This window comes from Rhipicephalus sanguineus, chromosome 3, assembly GCF_013339695.2.
Source record: "Rhipicephalus sanguineus isolate Rsan-2018 chromosome 3, BIME_Rsan_1.4, whole genome shotgun sequence".
Lineage (NCBI taxonomy): Eukaryota > Metazoa > Arthropoda > Arachnida > Ixodida > Ixodidae > Rhipicephalus > Rhipicephalus sanguineus.
This window is the reverse complement of record NC_051178.1, coordinates 72,980,754-72,999,975: the sequence shown is the minus strand read 5'-3', so window position 1 is coordinate 72,999,975 and position 19,222 is coordinate 72,980,754. Positions and strand designations below refer to the sequence as shown.

The following is a 19,222-nucleotide window of genomic DNA, read 5'->3' as shown; positions in this document are numbered from 1 at the left end:
TCGGATCCAAAAGAGTTAGCTGCTAGTCTTACTTCGTTTCACAATACAATTTTTTGGTATCGCATTCATTGCTTCGCTCTTAAGCGAAACTGAGTTTTTTTAACCGTTAGCCATTGACTCCCGCAAGCGAGAGGCGGACGTGTAACATGGCGTAGCCGCTTCACTGTGGGTCGTCAGCGACGGGCCCGCTACTACCGCTACTGACAGCTGCGCATTTGCGGCTGCTCCGACCAGGAGATATGATTTTCTTAATGAGATGACATTTTTAAGAAAAGCAAGCAAAAAATTCGAATTGGAACCCTAGCACGTGAGCTCGAAAGGGCAGGGCCTTTTAGGGGGTATTTACCGAAGAGTGATTAGAAACTCGGACGCGTGCTCGCGGAAGGAATTACGAAAAAGCTGTTCTGGATGAAGATCCATGGATAAAGCATATCTGAGGAAAAGTGTCAACGCGTTTCCACCGTTCGCGTGCTCTCCATAAACGCGAAGCAAGGAAAATTCGATATTGTCCCATATATGCACTGCGAGCTATCCCAGATTTCATTCCGTGATGTCCGGAAACAGAAGTGACAGACATTTTAGCGGCACTCATGTAGTTATTACTGAACATTGCTTTCCTTACGTGCCGTGCGACGCTTGAAACGAGCTATCAGCAGCGTTTCTGGAACAGACGACGTCCGCCAATGAATCGCCGTCGCACTTTCTCGCTACCGATAGGCCTAGACGTCACGAGCCTCTGCGGAGAGCGCGTTTTGCTGTCGAGCCGACTTGCAGAACAGAAGCTGCGTCGGCACCGTGCATGGCATCGTGGCTTACTCGGAACGCACGCGCGAGCGCTATTTATTCAGCGGAATAATTCTTGGTCCATGATTGCGACTTTATTGGCAGCCCCAAGATCGAGCTGCACATGTTCTAACGCGCCGGCGGTGCGATTGCCGGTGATAGACGCCCCCAAACCCGAGACTTTGGCGCAGTTTGGCGCAAATTTCGTCGATATTATCAGGATGGCGCAGTAAATAAAATTTGGCGCACCTTGGCGCAGTTGGCGCAGGAGTGGAATCACTGGTGTATAAAATCTATTTTTGTGTGTTGAGCTACGAAACCGCGCTTGCGCTATCGCAGAGGTTCTGTTTAGTTGTCCCATTCATTATTTCCGATTTTTGTGTTTCACTACCAGCTACGTAGCTTCAAAAACTACAAATATCTTCAAAGTTCGTGAATTTTTCTTGAGCTATCTGGAACTCACCCTAACCAATATTAATCATAGCCTGATTTCCAGGAAAGTGTATTTTAGTACAGAAATGTTTAGGGGTAAAATAGACTTCGGATCTTTCCGAAACAATGGTGATATTAGAGAAAATGTACGATTTGTCGCATGTTTGACCATATTTTTCATACTGATGCGGTCCAAGTAAAAATCCTCGTCATGTGGCGTTTGATAGAAGACCTCATCGTTAGGTAACCAAGAAAGTCTAATCAAATCATTTTTTTGTTTTAAGGAAGAAAATAATTTTTGAATTTGGCCCTCCGAACGCGCAGTGCATTTCATTTTGTTGCCACTTCGCCGCAAAGCACGTGGTCGCCCTTAGAGCTGACACTCGTCACAGGCAGCGGCCAGATGCGAGATGCATGTCAGCGGCTCGTGAGTGGTCGAAAGTCTTGTCGCGCTGTCAGGGCGACGAGTAATGAATTTGCGTTACAATGTGAACTTGCTAGGCGGGCCCAATGGGAAGTATGGACGCCCGAGAGCAGCATGTGGAGTCGTTTGGCACAATGTCCTAGAGGGACGTCTGCACAACTAGCATACACATACTGAAAGAAATAATGCACACTGTATACACTTCTCAGGGTATACGTGTTGTACAGAAGGCCCTCTAGCACATTGTGCCAACGACGTCACAGGCTGCTCTCGGGCGTCCATACTTCCCATTGGGCCCGCCAAGCAAGCTCACATTGTAACGTGAATTCATTACTCGTCGCCCTGACATCAACGTGACAAGACTTTCGACCACTCACGCGCCACTGACATACATCTCGCATCTGGCCGCTGCCTGTGACGAGTGTCAGCTACAAGAGCTACCACGTACATTGCGGCGAAGTGGCAACAAAATGCACTGCGCGTTCGGAGGGCCAAATTCAAAAATTATTTTCTTCCTTAAAACAAAAAAAATGATTTGATTAGACTTTCTTCGTTACTTAACAATGAAGTCTTCTATCAAACGCCACATGACGAGGATTTTTACTTGGACCGCATCAGTATGAAAAATACGGTCAAACATGCGACAAATCGTACATTTTCTCTAATTTCACAATTTTTTTCGGAAAGATTTGAAGTCTATTTTACCCCTAAACATTTCTGTACTGAAATAAACTTTCCTGGAAATAATAATAATAATAATAATATCTGGGGTTTAACGTCCCAAAACCACGATTTGATTATGAGAGACGCCGTAGTGGAGGGCTCCGAAAATTTCGACCACCTGGGGTTCTTTAACGTGCACCAAAATCTAAGTACACGGGCCTCAAACATTTTCCTGGAAATAAGGCTATTATTAATATTGGTTAGGGTGGTTAGGGTTACCTCAAGAAAAATTCACGATCTTTGAAGATTTTTGTAGTTTTTGAAGCTACGTAGCTGGTAGTGAAACACAAAAATTCAGAAATAATGAATGGGACAACTAAACAGAACCTCTGCGATAGCGCAAGCGCGGTTTCGAAGCTCAACACACAAAAGTAGATTTTATACACATTTTTCTATTAGGTACAGTTTAATAAATAGAAGCGAAATTCGAGGGGGTGCCAGGACCGTCAAAAATGTTTTCGAGCAAAAATGTTTTGCCACAATACTCCATGTGGCACAGGAAAAAGGCACAAATTTTATCAGCAAAATCTGCGATGTGCGAGCGCCACGTCTGGGACACTTGGCATAGAATGACCCATTTATATATAAGAGCTACAGAAAGATCACGGAGGTCCTAATACTGTAGGAAGGTATTTGACACACGACGTACGTTTTAGTACTATGCTAATGCTAAAACGTACGTCGTGTGTCAAGTACCTTATATATATAAGGAATGATATATATATAAATGTATATATTTAGCGGTGGTATGGAGAGTTCTGTACAGAACTGAAATACAGAAACACCGTCCAGAAATACAGCGAGACACATTACTGTCAGAATGAGTGAGATATGAAAAGCAATAGTTTCGCTAACATCGTTCATTACTGTCAAATGCGGCAATGTACTAGACCTGGCATAAACATTAGCATAGCCAGCAGTCAGTTTTTATGAATAGGAATCAATGGCCAGCCATCAAGCACTTCTTTGCGACATCCATTACACATTTTATGTGGCATATAGCGCAAAACATGCAACATGTGTAGTTCTCATGCAGTACAGCATTCTCATGTAGTCATCTGAGATACAGGACCCCAATAGGTGACACAGCTTGCGTGCATGAGCTTGGCAGTGTCGTGTTCCCAGACCATGTCAGGGTCAGGTGGCATTCTGGCGAAAAGGAGAGCAGGTTGCACCGATTCGAGACGACTCACGGCCAGACCTTAAGCGTGGCTATTCCGAATTCTTGGACACGTCTTGACTACCTCGAGACACGAAGTTTCCAAGGAGGCTTCCTGGTCAAATGCAGCTGTAGAGCTTCAATGTGCAGTCTTGAAGCAACCTGAAATAGTCAAGTGCACAAAAACAAACCCATGATGACAGACAGATCGATCACCTTTTATTCTGATAAGGGCAGCGCTCACACACCAGATTCCATGAAGTGTCATGGCAATGAACAAAACCAGGGATACTCATTAACTTTGCTGTACTTTGAGGGTCTGTTACTCCCTTAGCCAGCTGCAACTGTTTCCGCTGCATGACCTCCGTACAATTAGAAGGATGTTTTTTTAGAGAACGCATATTTCTTATCAAAATTGCATAATAGTCACGCTCAAGATGTTTTCGCGCGCGCTCTATGTCAAGAAGGAAATAGTTTGCTGCAACTAAAATGGCAATGACGAGATTAATTAACAAAAACTCATTAATTCACTTTTAATTCCTGACTTGGAGGTAGTTGTTTATATTAGAAAGTTGTAGCGCGTGCCAATTTATGGCATACACATTTTTTTAATCGCGAAAGCTACACGTAATTCGTGATATTCATCCACGAATTTCACGGACGAAATCGAAACTGATAGCACCTGACGCGAAGGAAACGTCGCTTCTCTGTTACGTAAGCTCAGCGCTACACGTGAAAAGAAGGTGATGATAGTTTAATAAAGGTGGGCCAAAGCAGAATGTGATCAGGAAAATCTGCAAGCATTCAGAAATACACAACAGCTTATTATTTGGGTGCGATGTGTGGTACTTATCTGTAAACATAGAAAGAAAAGGTTGATATTACTGCGGTTTCGGTTGCGCGCATCTCGAAAGAAACAGATGAGCACCAAAAGCCACATGCAAAGGTAAGGCGATCCGCTGGCGCAAGTGAGATGACTTGCCACTTTTCACGAAAAGGTACGACCACGACGTGCCTTCATTCAAATTTCGTTACTGGCTTGTCGCGGGCAGCTCCGGTCTGACGTATCAGAAGAACCGCGTTTTCTGTGCGCCGGACACGATCAGTTTTGATTTAGCCTTTAAAATTTCACAATAAATATCTCGAGTTACGTAAAACTTTCATGATTTCTGAAAAATGGGGATGCCATAAAGTGGCACGCACTACAAATTTCTAATATAAACAACTGCCCTCAAGTCAATAAATAAAAGTTAGTTAACGGGTTTTTGTTAATTAGTCCCGTCAACGCATTTTTTGTTGCGGCAGAATATTTCCGCCTCGAACTAGAGTACCACTGGAGCGAACTAGAGTGTGACTGGAGCGTGACTGTCATAGAATGTTTTTATAAAAGATATGTATTGTCTGAAAAAAAATCACCCTGTATAGCATGGCAGCAGTATTTTGATAATAATAATAATTGTTGGGGTTTGACGTCCCAAAACCATGATAAGATTATGAGAGACGCCGTAGTGGAGGGCTTCGGAAGTTTCGACCACCTGGAGTTCTTTAACGTGCACCTAAATCTAAGCACACGGGACTAAACCATTTTCGCCTCCATCGAAAATGCGGCCGCCGCGGCCAGGATTCGATCCCGCGACCTGCGGGTCAGCAGTAGAGCAGCATAACCACTAGACCAGCAGTATTTTAACGAATACCTGTAGGTCGCGGGATCGAGTCCTGGCCTCGGCGGCTGCATTTTCGATGGAGGCGAAAATATTTGAGGCCCGCGTACTTAGATTTAGCTACACGTTAAAGAACCCCAGGTAGTCGAAATTTCCAGAGCCCTCTACTACGGCGTCTCTCAATCATATCGTGGTTTTGGGACGTTAAACGCCAAATATTATTATTAGTTTAACGAAAAAGAAAACTGCAAAATGTGTATACAGCTACACGAAATATGGCGAATGTACGACAAGACTAGGCTTGCCTTCACTGCCTTCTTTCTGTCGCGTCATTGTGAGCGTGCCCTTCTAGTGCCTGGCTTCAGAACAGCTGCACGAAGGTGCAGCTATTCTCAAAGGCCTAATGTGCCATTTTTTCTTCAGATCTATATCAACAGGCAAAGGTCTCGTTTTTCCATTTGTCTGGAAGGACAACCCACCAGCCAGCGTTGACCAGCATAAAGGGTTGGGAGCAAACTGTGCAGCACAAACATCACCTCAAACCTCAAACAATTGAGGTGATGAGAAGCGGTCAAACAAAAAGGAACAGTGCTGAAGTGACTTATATACATATTAAAAACAACAGCTGATTATGGCACGAAATTGGGACAATTAAGGCATTGTAAAAGAATGTCAAATGAGGTACCCTGCTGTAAAAAGTGCTAAATATTCATTGCAGACTATGGCGAATAGAATTCAAATACGATACAGCGAGAGGTTCGAGGTATAATGACGAAGTAATAATTGCTAGAGATTTTTGAGCGAAAAGCACGATACGATCAAGCCTTTATACATAGTGGGAGACCACGGATTAATTTTAACTACTTGGAGTTCTTCAACGTGCACAAATTAAAGGGCATGGGAGTTTCTGTATCTCGCCCCCATCTAAATGCAGCTGCCGGGGTCAGGAATAGAACCCGCGTTCTTGGGCTTCGCAGCGTAACGCTTCCAAGTCCATTTTAAAGGATTTTTGTCCACTGCCCACAACATCACTGTAGACTGTATCTTTGTGTTGAAAATAATACCGAACTGAACCACGGCTGGTATAACAAAGGCATCCAATATCCACGCAACACAGCGTTTGAGCAGTATGTTTACTGCCATTATTACTAGCTGGTGTTGTGTTTACTATTAGGTACTAGCACCACACCACATTAGACAAAGCAAGTATCACAGGAGGATGAGGTTATGCTCGTATGCAGTTCGTGGACAAAAAAAAAACTACAACTTTGAAGTGAACTCACATTTACCTTTGTTGCATGATAATTTTTAGTACCATAAGATTAAGTCACCACTGTTTCAATTAAACGAAGCCGTGCTGCAAAAGCTATTGCATCAAAGCTTTATAGCAGTTACACACGCACGCACGCGCACACACACACACACACACACACACACACACACACACACACACACACACACACACACACACACACACACACAAACAAACAAACACGGCGAGAAGTTCGAATATGCAGGGAATAAATACCTATTAAACGTGTTTCAACGTCTGGGTAGCAAAGGAAAGAAACAGTAAATTCTAGAGTTTCACGAGTCAAAATCATGATCTGGATATTAGGCATGTTGGCGCCGGGTGCATTAGATTTATTTTGATCAGCTGATCTTACTTACCCTTCAAATATATATCGGTGCAACGTTGCTCTACGTGTCACCACACTCGACTTGCAACCGAGATTTCAAACTCGCAATTTCATGTTTTTCTGGCATGTATGGAATAAGGAAACACGATATTGGCGCGCACCACTCCGTTTTACCTGCTACTGGATAGTCCAGTGCGGCTTTCGTCGTTGCCAAGCCATTGAAACACGATAGCAAAATCCGTGCAACTGGAACATCAGAAAGACAAGTGGCAAAGCTACGTGTGAAGCGAATAAAAGAGTTGTAGGCAGAAGCCGGCAGAACTCACCTGAAATCTATAACGATCGTTGGAGCGTCGTCCACAGGCTTCGTCTGTCGGTTCCACTGGGATCCGTCATGCGCTGCCATCTTGCTCAGGCAAGTTCACGACGAAACGAAGCTTACTGCAGAAACTTCTCCGTCCGGAGGCTGCTTTTCCCAAACACTGAGTGACACTGCTTCAGCCAGACACGACAAGAGCGAGCCGACGATACGACACTACGCCACGAATGCATAGCACGAAGAAAGTCACGCAAAACGATCACTTGCAATCACGCTTGACGACACAGATTATTCTGGCGGACTAAAGAACGACCACAACGAGACGGATCGCGAACAATGCCGTCTAACGACGCCAAAATGGCTGTCTCGTATTGATGGCTTCGGCTTTGGATTAAAGTAGCCTCCACCACATATAGGAGGTTGTGCCTCCACGGACGCCTATATGGTTTCGGTTTTGTTTTGGTGCTATAGAACACACATCCATGCATAGTTAAAGCTCTATTAAATAATAATAGGGTGGAGGAGGCGAAGCGTGCCCTGTGTGTGTGTGTCTGTAAGGGCTGTACGGGGGGAGGGGGCGCAGGTGAACGTGCATCCCCTGCTCTAGGGGCTAGGGAGAGTGCGGTGAGGCCGTGTGTGCGTGCCTAGCGCTCAACGTTTGCTGAGCGATTTGGTGGCCCGCGCGGATTATCGTGAATATATAGTTTAGCTGTGGCGGGCAGAAATGATGACCACGCGCGCTATAATTCTGGTAGTATCGTCGCTCTTTAGGAGACGCGGTAAAGCGTCGCCTTGATAACCAGTGTGCGGTGTTATCATGCCAGCTTTGCGGCACATGTTTTTACGGCCGTCGAGTTAGATGTGTTCCCGATCGCCAGTGCGTTCAACACCATGCACGTCCATTTCACTAATAAGCGTATGTTTTCTGCCATACATGCTGTCGTAGGAATCTACAAACCTCGCTTGCGAACGTGCGAAGATTCGCAAATTTGTCAGCGCTGCCATAGTTAAACGTTTTCATAACTCTCAATGTTTCGCTTGGGGGCAAGATTTTTTAAGAACCCTGTTTGCTTGTAGACGTTTTCGACGCGCTGTTTCAGCAATATCGTAACTGAAGCCATAACACAATACGTGCGTAATTCCACATTTTACGATCCCATGCTATATATTCTCAACCAAAAGTTTTCGGTATACCACAAGCCAAAGCAGCGAACTGTATCTTGGTCGCAGCCAGTGAAGCTTTCTTTTAAAAGAAAACCCACCCTGTATATGCAGAACCATCACTGACTCCCTTGGAGCAAGGGAGTCATCTATTTCATTCAGGAGCGTCGACCAGAGCATTGTGACTCCCCTTAGAAAAAAAGGTGGTCATCGGCTGTCACAAAGAGAGTCAAGCAGACGTGACTCCCTTTTGACTCTCTTTTTTTTTAAGAGTGTAGTGGATATACGAACAGTATTAGTGTGGCGTCTTATTATAAAGCGGATGCATTAAGCTCAGAGCAAAATGGTAATTCTTTGCAATAGGCACGCTATCTAAGTAAAAATGCGAAGAAACAAAAAAATGCGCATTTGGCACATGATGTAAAATGCAATAAGTAGTCAATGGAAGAAACTTTAAATATATAAAAAGAACAGCAAGCTTGCAGCGTAACGCGCAAACAGCATCGAAAACAATATCAATATTACCATGTGCACAGATTATTATCACCACTTTGAGATCATTAAGACTATTAATAAGAATTCAATATAAGTAACAGGATCGAATAAATCGATATCTACATGTGCATACAAAGGAACGCACAAAAAAAGAAAAAGCCGTGCATACTGCGCATATGCCATACTATACAATACAATCTGTTCATCTTGCGGTAAAGCTCGAGGTGTCAACATCATCGTCATCATTAATACGCTTTGTTGGAGCATTTTAATAGTAAAAAGCCTGCATATTAAAGGCCGAGCTTTCGAACTTTTTGTCTCGGGATATCGTTGAGCACAGACTACAATTCCTTTTGTTACAGAAATTATCGCTAATAACATTGTTCAAATAACACAGCGCGTCGTCTCCTAGGAAGATGCATCTTTCGCGAGCACTTGAGAATTTCTAATTGATGATCCTAGCGTTGTTTCATGGATTCTGAAGCTGTCTAGTGCGCGTTAATTCCTTTGTGCAGTTTTGCTGCACCAATCTTTCACTTGCGCATTAAATTTTCATTGAGATATGGACATTCTCGATTTGTTCTTGCCGTCGCCGTCATGTTCCGTATATATTCCAAATCCATAATATCGCCTCACGCGTAGTATGTTCTACGTGTTCTTCTGCTCGAGCGCCTATCGACGGCAGCCCCCACGTGCAAGGGCTGCCGTCGATAGGCGCTCGAGCAAATAGGAGACGCTCTGCCCGTCTTTCGTCGCGCAAACGCCGCTTGAAAGTAGGAGCGGAGGCGGGAGTTGCGTGCATCCGGGAGGAAATGTCTGCCTTGACTTACAGGGCGTGGGCGCCCGCGGTCGCGCGCACTGTATTCGCAACTTTCAGCTACGGTGGCGCCGCCACGCGGCAACCGGTGAAAGCCGCGTTCCGGCGATAGAACGAAAACTTGCCTGGCGACAACGTGCGGGCTGTGCTTCGTCGTCGGTGTGTCCTGCAACTTGTTGTGCGTGTGGCCAGTGAATTACGATGGATTTTGTTGCTGCAACATTGTGGAAGTTTTGCGGTTCAGTAATGGGTAAACAGCACAAGAGAAATCGCGTGTACTGCGTGCCAAAATGCTCAAACCGTATACCGAGAAAGGCGTCGTAAACGTGGCTGGTTTTCCCTTGGACCGGCGGCAGAAAAGTGAATGGGATATCCACGTGCGCATCGGGAAGCTTGTCATACGAGAAAATGATGGTTTCCATCGTGCTTCTCAAATCGGCTGTATTTTGGAACACAACTGAATTCCTCGGATATTACGTGCCAATACCACGATACGATTATGGGACGCGCTGTAGTGAGGAGCTCCGGGTGAATTTGGACCACCTGGGGTTCTTTAATGTGCTCCTAAATCAAAGCACGCAGGTCATCTTTTGCATTTTTCCTCCATCGAAATGCGGCCGCTGTGGCCGGGAATCGAACCCGCGTGAACATGCATCGCAACACCTTACGTACTGCGCTACCACGGTCCTGGGAGACAGCAGGCGAGTGCTCTTTTTTTTTTGCTTAATTTAGAAGACGGCGGTCAATAAAACTATGCCTTCGCGAGCGAAAGCCACATCAAAACAGCCTGTCGCAACTGACACCGGCGAGCGGCGGCTAGGCAGACGCCGCTGCCGTACGCAATCGAGCACAAGCACGCCGTAGAGTGAGCAAATTTTGCTAACACGATTGATATTGTACTCTTATGTCAGGCGTCGACATACGCAATCCGTTTTCTCGACACCCTCAACATTAAAAGCAAAGGTGGAAGCGAAGCAAGCCGGTTAAGTAAGACGGCCAGCAGTGTCACTGCTTATCTGCGAATGCATCGCAGGTGCCTTCGCATCGTGGTTCCCGATCTCGCGAGTGGTGTGGACGCCGGTGCTTTTTTTTATTAGTGCCACACTGGAAGTACCGCATTATTGAATTAGGCATTAGTTTGCATGATAAAATAATTGTAGCACATCTTTTTCATGCCACCGATAAAGGCGATACCGGCAAATACTTCGGCATCCTCGGACATGATGATGGGAGCGGTAAGAAACCGAGCTGCGGCACGACGTTGCCTGTCTCCCGTACTGCTGCCACTATGGCTATACGGCCGTGCGATCGCCGGACCGGGCGGATGAGAAAAATCTGCCGAGTTTAACGCACGCCGGACGCCCGATACGGCGAAACATCACCATTCCAGCTGCTACACAAGCGCGTAGGGCGTCAAATCGGATGCAAAATCGTGCCGTGTGTCTCGCAGTTTATGCTCTCAAGCGTGAGCCACTCCATGCATAGGAAGTTCAATGCGGTGGAAAATTATCCCAGCCGGCAAGCAGCAGCAACCAGCGACAGCACATGCGGTGATCGCTCCGTGTGTACGGGTGATCACCGCATCGACAGCCATATTGGATTTCTTGTGGCGCCCCCTATAGTTGCTGAAAGTTGCGAATTATCTTTGGGGGAAATCAGCGGACGGCCCATACTTCTGTAGGTGTTGTGCTTTCATCGCGAAGTATGAGTTGAAGCCATAGACATAACGAAGGTCGCTTTGCTCGCTGCAGCTGCCGCATTCCCTTCCAGCATTCTGTTGAGTTACGGCAGGTCGGATGCCACAGGAGTGAGCTGCTACCCTTACTTCGTATTTCATCCGAATTCGTTGCTTTCGCATTAATTGCTTAGCCCTTGCGGCGAAACTGCGACTTTTTCTTCGATTAGTTAGCTTGCTAGATTTTGCTTTTCGTGTTACTTGTGTATATACATATATAATTTGTCTGACGTCGCGCACGAGCAACAATGTGTCATTGCAGTGCCGTTAGAGCCTACTGTCGATTTATCACTATAATGCTACCATCTCTTAGAAAATTGCTCATTATTGATATGATAATGCCACCGCTGTTGTGTTGGTGCCTCGCCGGGAATACAGTAGTGCCGCTATTCTATTCGAACGCTCAATAACACATGATGTTTGTGCTTGAAGAGCGCATGAATGAGAGCCGCCTCATTCCGTGAGACCACCGCTTGAAGCATACACTCAGTCTAACTTTGGTCGCTGCAAAATACGTTTGCATTAGCGATTTCCGAATGATCGTTTCTTATCTGTCATTCCCCTGCACCCGATATTCCGCACGAAACAAAAAAGCGATCTGACTTGGTGGTCATTGTGTAACCTAGAGAAGAGACACGCTCTGCAAAGGCCAGAGAAGTTACAATCAGAAATCCTGGAACAAGGACACGGCATTTAGGCGAGGGGCCTTGCCGATAATGATGAAATAATTATATCTGGGCTTTTACGTGCCAAAACCACGATATGATTATGAGGTGCGCCGTAGTGGAGGGCTCTTGGAAATTTCGAGCATCTTGTGTTCTTTAACATGCGCTGACATCGCACAGTACATGGGCCTCTAGCATTTCGCCTCCATCGAAATGAGGCCGCCGTGGCCGGGATTGAACCTGCGACCTTCGGGTCAGCAGCCGAGCACCGTAACCGCTACACCACTGCGGCGGACGAGGGGCTATTGCCGAAACGAAGCCTAAAGACAAGGGAGGGGACAAGTCGCTTTGTCTAAACGTATGCTCCTACGACACCACTTGTCCGACGATTTATATTCGTACAAGCTAGCGCTTCATATTTTGTCCTACTGAACAATCCACAAGAAGGTCCGTACCTTCCTGGGCGAACTTGTCAGCTTGACGTCGCACATGTAGGCCTCGCCCGCGCTGAGTTCGAGGAGACCCGTGAGCATTTGGAAAGTCGTGCTCTTTCCCGCGCCGTTCACACCGAGAAGCCCAAAGCACTCGCCCCGACGGATAGCCACGCTGAGGCCCTTGACAGCCTCGAAGGAACCGAACCACTTGCACAGATCATGCGCCACCAGCGTGTAGCCCCGTCGCTCTAGCTCGGGCGACGCGCTGGTCTTCGCCAGGTTCTCGACGAGCTCCTTCTCAGCCTTCACGTCTTCGTCCATGGCGTCCTCAGTTCCGCGATGTGGGACGCCAACGACTGAACGCAGAAATTGAGAAAAAACATGGTTGATCCCTCCGTCATAGGAATCGGAATAACACGAAAGTAAAGCGTGCCCTTACAAAAGTAACTGATTTCCCTTACAGAAGTAACTGAATGTTTACTGTACATTGATATAAGAGAGTTTGCAGAATGTATATTGATGTCTGGCAGCTATAGCACCGTTTAACGTGGATGTGCCTACTTTGATAATTGGTAGTGCATCTCCATCCCGACGACTAACGTCCATGTTAAATGATTAAACAAACCCTTGTGGTAGCTGTAGTAGCCAGCGGTGAAAGCATAATCAAAGAACGAAGTGTGATAGCCAGAAGAGCGTCGCATATTGGACGCAGAACTTGGTCGCCATCCCGCGGCATGTTAAAATGTGATTGAACACCACGGCCGGACTAGAGGGAGACGCAAAAGCGCGTCGTGCCGCCCCGGTAGCCCGGCCGCGATTTTTCTATAAAAAAAAGGGGAACGCGGTGTAACAGCCATGTGAGATAGGCGCGCGTCTCAGAGCTATGATCGAGGCCGACGCTTTTACGGATGGATGGATGGATGGATGCTATGAGCATCCCCTTTATAACGGGGCGGTGACATGTCTGCCACCATGCTCGAAGGGAAAAAAAAAACCTTCCTTGTTTCATGTTGTCCTAATGCCTTATCTACATTGATTAAATCTATGTTATTATACCAAACAATATAAATTCACGGTCCATCTCTCTGCCTCTTAAGCCAGAATGACCTTTTTTTTCCCCCAATTATTTATTTTTGTACTTTATCTCTACTTTTCTGCCACCAATACTCTAACCGTCTCTTACTTGTTTCTATCGCGGGCGTGTTCAGCTTTCCATTGTTGTCCCTAAAACCCAAGGCTTCATGTAGACTCGTGCCCACACGTATACCTGGGTGAATATCGCCACATTCAATTAGTACATGTTCCATCGTTTCCTTAGTTCCCCCGCAGCATGTACATTGTTCTTCGTTACTGAATCTCGCTTTATAACTACGCGTTCTAAGGCAGCCCGACCTTGCTTCAAACAGTAAAGCGCTTCCCCTTGAATTATCATAAAACATTTCCCTCCTTATTTCGTTTTTTCCTTTTCGGTAGTTACTCAGAGCCGGCTTCTTTTCCATCGCTGTCATCCAATAAGTCCTCTCCGCCTCTCTGACCTTCCGCTTAATGCTCTTTGTTGCCATATCGCCCGCACTGTCAGCCGTATATTTACTGGTGAGCCTCCTAGTTCTTTTTCTCCACTGCGTGTCAACGCTTTTTCTATACAAATACCTGAAAACCTTCTCTGCCCATCTACTCTTCTTTTTTTATTATTGAAATAGAAAACAAATGAAGGACTCTTCTTCATTTTCCTCAGCCTCTCTTCGAATCCCATTTTGCTCTGCGCTTCCCTCACTTCAAAGCCTGTCCATCCCATATCACCCTGGCAATGGACGCTTGGCTAAGGTCGCCACCTCGCGGTGTGTTAAGCCATTGACAAAATTGAACTTCAATTGAAAACGCGCCGAATGGGAGGGACGTGTAACGCGTTGCAGGTGCTAATCGCGGAGCCCACAGTAATGACAAATTTATTTTACTGCTCCCAGAAGGCAACACCACCCCGCCGACCGGGAGAGTGGTAGATATAAAAGACGCGTTTCTACAGCCTCCAGAGTCTGTGACCGTGGCGCAATGGATAGCGTGCCCGGCATCTGTCGTTGCTGACCGTGCAGTAGCGGGTTCGATGCCCGTTGACGGAACTTTTTTTCCTTGCCATCTAATCGTGTATATTTTTTCTATGTCATTTCCGTGACGGAAATACGTCACTGAAGTCTTGGTGACCCCGGCATAAAACACTTTCGTATTAAAAAGCGAGGGACTGCACACCACTGCAAGTGTATCGCATGTGCCTCAAGGTTTCTTTTCGCTCAGGAGTGTGCTCTTCAGGATAGATGGATTGCATTGAGGTCTTTGAAACAGCCACGTTGGAGCACCAACATGGTGGGACGCGACCTTTGTGATGTCACGTTAGTGTTATCATTACATTGCGAACTGGTTCTTTCGCTATTCATGCGCTGAGGACCAATAACGTTCCGGCAATGTCGTTATCACACTGAAGCAGGTTAATCGCCGCGCGATTATACTGCCTTGACGTCATCTAAGCCACCATGTCGTGCTTCCGTGATGTCCCGTGCAAGCTGCCAATACATAAACAATCCCTGGGGGTGTCGCTGGAGCCAACCTCTCTACAAGCAGACTCGTCTTTCTCAAGGCAGCAACTGCTTTTCCAGTTGTTCCTTTGCATGCATAGAAGTCTCAGACCATGTTCGTTAATTTCGAAATTGCGTAATCATAAAAGAAGCTAAGGCGTACAAACATGGAAGCGGACAAGACAACACAAACGAACGAAGAGAAGAGAACAAAAAACACAAACATCGACTTTTAACTAAAAGGGTGCACTGTGGCGAAAATAAAGTAGACACAAAACTTTTCTGCGCATGCGCAGGTATGGTAGCGCCACCTGTCAATCAGGCACACGTGGGGTCCTCCGTGACAGTTAAATGTTTAAGCATTTCATTTCTTCTTTATGTAAGTTAATCGAACGCTCCTCATCGTTCCTGTGTCAGTATAACACTGCGCATTCGTCTAATTACTGCGCATTAACACTGTGCACTCTCGATATTGTAATGAAAGATTAGATGGTAAGCATCCGGTTAACCTCTTATGCTCCTTTAGTATCTAACAGATTAACACAGCGGCCAGCCTGCCGCACGTACAATTGGCCGCAGCTACAAGGATTCTTACGTATATACCACATCAACACTAAAGTCTTCTTTAAATTGTCGACAGTGTAAATGTGCATCCAAATTCTATGAATACACAATGTTGTACAGGCCAAAGAATGAAGCCCGCCTAATGGTTGAGCATTGGTATATCGATAATAGTGGAAGCGCGTGCGTGAAGCAGTCTTCGATCAACTTTACGTAAAAAAGCACTAAACAGTTACATCTCACGAAGAACTCTGCGTGTCCGGGATTAACAGGTGGCGGTACCAACCTGCTCATGCAAAGATAAGTTTTGTGTCTACTTTCTTCTCCGCCGCACTGCGCGCTTGCAGTTGAAAGCCAGCCTTTGTGCCGTCCTCTTCAGTTGCGTCCGCGCATGCACGCCTTACCTTCTGTTATGTTGAATCGTTAGCTTTCTTTCGTTCAAATAATAGACTTCCGAGCTAAAAGAAAATAGCTGGTTCTATACCTACTTAGCACCTCTACTAGGACAGCAAGCGCAAACCTGAATCAATGATCTTGCGAAGATTCAAGCCGTATCCCGAGTACAGAAGGCTGAGGAAGACGAAGAGTACCAGGTCTTCGACCACAAGGAGCAAGATGTCTGGCATTGCGCTGTGCTCTGACATCGAGAAAAAGCTGACGCTGCACGGATCCTCTTGATCGTCGGTCATGTCACCGTCAGCTGCGACACAGGAGAAGCAATGTACGCGCCATGGCTAAAAAAAAAATGCCTTCTAATATGCATGCGCACGTATGCGTATTCTATTTCAATTCACCAACAACCAACAGAAAAATACTGGCTGACGCACGCAATGTGGAAACCCATGTTATGTTAAGCAACCTGCAAGGAACGTGCTATGCCACATTGCTAAACTTTCAAGCAAGACTGAAATAAATTAAACCCGTGTACAGCGCCAGGGCTGTACACGGGTTTTATTCCCATTGGCAGGAAGTGAGGTGATATAAATAAAACAAAGCAAATGGTGGGGGTAGGCACCTGGGTTGTACACGGGTCCTATTCCCGCCGACAGGAACCGGGGGCATAAATAAAACAAAGCAAATGGTGGGGGTAGGCACCTGCGCTGTACACGGGTCTTATTCCCGTCGACAGGAACCGGGGGCATAAATAAAACAAAGCAAATGGTGGGGGTAGGCACCTGGACTCTACAGGGGTTTTATTCCCGTCGACAGTAACCGGAGGGCATAAATAAAACAAAGCAAATGGTGGGGCTAGGCACCTGGGCTGTACACGGGTTTTATTCCCGTCGACAGTGACCGGAGGGCATAAATAAAACAAACCAAATGGTGGGGGTAGGCACCTGGGTTGTACACGGGTTTTATTACTGTCGACAAGGACCGGGGGCATAAATAATACAAAGCAAATGGTGGGGGTGGGCACCTGGGCTGTACACGGGTTTTATTCGCACTGACAGGAACCAGGGGGTATAAACAAAGCAAAACCAGTGGTGGAGGGAGGCACCTGGACTGTACACAGGTTTTATTCCCGTCGGCAGGAATCCGGGTGCATTATTAAAACAAAAGAAGTGGTGGGGGTAGGCACCTGGACTGTACACGGGTTTTATTCCCATCGACAAAAACCGGGGAGCATAAATAAAACGAAAGAAGTGGTGGGGAGAGGCACCTGGACTGTACACGGGTTTTAATCCCGTCGACAGGTACCTGGGGCATAAATAAAACGAAACAAGTGGTGAGAGAGGCACCTGGACTGTAGACGGGTTTTATTCCCGTCGACAGGAACCGGGGGCCATAAATAAAACGAAAGAAGTGGTGGGGAGAGGCACCTGGACTGTACACGGGTTTTATACCTCGGTCACAGTGGCAAACGTACCCTGTCACACGAAGCAACTTAAGTGCACTTTGAGGGAGTGCACTTCGCCGCTAGTGTCATTTGTACGCTGTCACACGGGAACGCTTAGTGACACTCGCTGCAAAGCGCACTTGCCGGCGAGTGCGTTCGCCAAACTCACTTCGCTGCGACGGAGTGTGTAGCCTCGGTAGCAGTGGCTCAAGAATAAATAAGTTACTATCCGAAGGCGAGTTCGTAGCATTTGTTAAACTATTGTTTTCGTTATTAGGAATATTCCTATGCATTGAAGCATATTATACCTCAAAAAACTACTTCGCTATTCTCGTTCTCAGGCAGTTTACAGCCACGACCGCCAGGGGCATGCCCAGCACGCACCGTGCAATGGCCGCAGCCGCCGCGTTTGTACGTAAAAATTATTTTTAAGGTCTGCTTATAGCTGTAATACATTAGTAGTTAAGAACCATTGCCTGACATAACAAATATCTGTTGTGCTGCTTAAGTACCCATCGCCATTACCATCATTTCCAAAGCACACTCCCCTTTCTCGTGTAGCAGCGCGCCGCCAAAATGACGTTCTGAGGACGTCAGTGCACTCGCTCAAAATGACAATAAATCTGCCAGTGTGACCGGGGTATGTCATTTTGAGCGAGTGCACTTACGCTCACAGAGTGTCACTTTGGCGGCGCGCTGCTACACGAGAAAGAGAAGTGTGCTTTGGAAATGATGGCAGTGGCCATTGGTGGTTTAATAGCGGAACATATATTTGTTATTTTTGGCAATGCTCGCTGTTTAATAGCGTATTAGAGGCATGAACATAATTTACAATAAACTTTGCGCGCAAATGAAGTAAATATTGCAACCGCATAACATCACTGGTCATCGCGAGCAGAGACATGTCATATCAAAGACGAATCGAAAACAAAAATGGCGGACTCCAGTGCAGAAGGCATGGCAGAAGGGACGCGAGTGGTGACGGGCGTTTGGAGCGTGTTTTGGCAGCACTCATTTGCTCCTCCCAGAGGCGTATGAGCGCTCGCGTCTTTGCGTGGGACCACGTTGTCTTCGTGGAAGTGGCACCCGTGGCACACGCCATCGCAAATGACTAAAGAATGACTGACCTACACATGTGCAAGGAAGTAAACAACGCGACGGACGCGGCCATTGCACGGCATGTGCTCCCGCATCCCCCTAGCGGACGTGACCGCAAACTGCCCGAGGGCGAGAGTAGCGAGGTTTTTTGTTGTAGTATGATTTGTTTGAATACGTGGCAGTATTCCTAATGACGAGAACGATGGTTTAAAAACACCATGATCGCCGCGTTTTGCATTAGCGTATTTATTTGCAAGCCACTGCTACCGAGGCTAGACACTCCGTCGCAGCGAAGTGAGTTTGGCGAACGCACTTGCCGGCAAGTGTACTTTGCAGCGAGTGTCACTAAGGGTTCCTGTGTGACAGCGTGCAAATGACACTAGCGGCGAAGTGCACTACCTCAAAGTGCACTTAAGTTGCCCTGTGTGACAGGGGTATTATTCCCGTCGACAGGAACCGGGGGGCATAAATAAAACGAAAGAAGTGGTGGGGAGAGGCACCTGGACTGTACACGGGTTTTATTCCCGTCGACAGGAACCGGGGGGCATAAATAAAACGAAAGAAGTGGTGGGGAGAGGCACCTGGACTGTACACGGGTTTTATATCCGTCGACAAAAACCGGGGAGCATAAATAAAACGAAAGAAGTTGTGGGGAGGGGCACCTGGATTGTACACGGGTTTTATTACCATCGACAGGAACCGTGGGCATAA

General features: G+C 46.6%; 1 protein-coding gene across 1 annotated transcript in view; it reads right to left on the bottom strand.

Moving 5' to 3' along the window:
• LOC119386736 (phospholipid-transporting ATPase ABCA3-like) overlaps nucleotides 1-19,222 on the bottom strand; it is a 71,745-nt gene that overhangs the window by 32,488 nt on the left and 20,035 nt on the right. The window contains exons 6-7 of the mRNA XM_037654020.2: nucleotides 16,097-16,276; nucleotides 12,470-12,804 (exon numbers count right to left, since the gene is read on the bottom strand). Of these exons, the coding sequence (XP_037509948.2) occupies nucleotides 12,470-12,804; nucleotides 16,097-16,276 (515 nt within the window). The remainder of the gene's footprint in view (nucleotides 1-12,469; nucleotides 12,805-16,096; nucleotides 16,277-19,222) is intronic.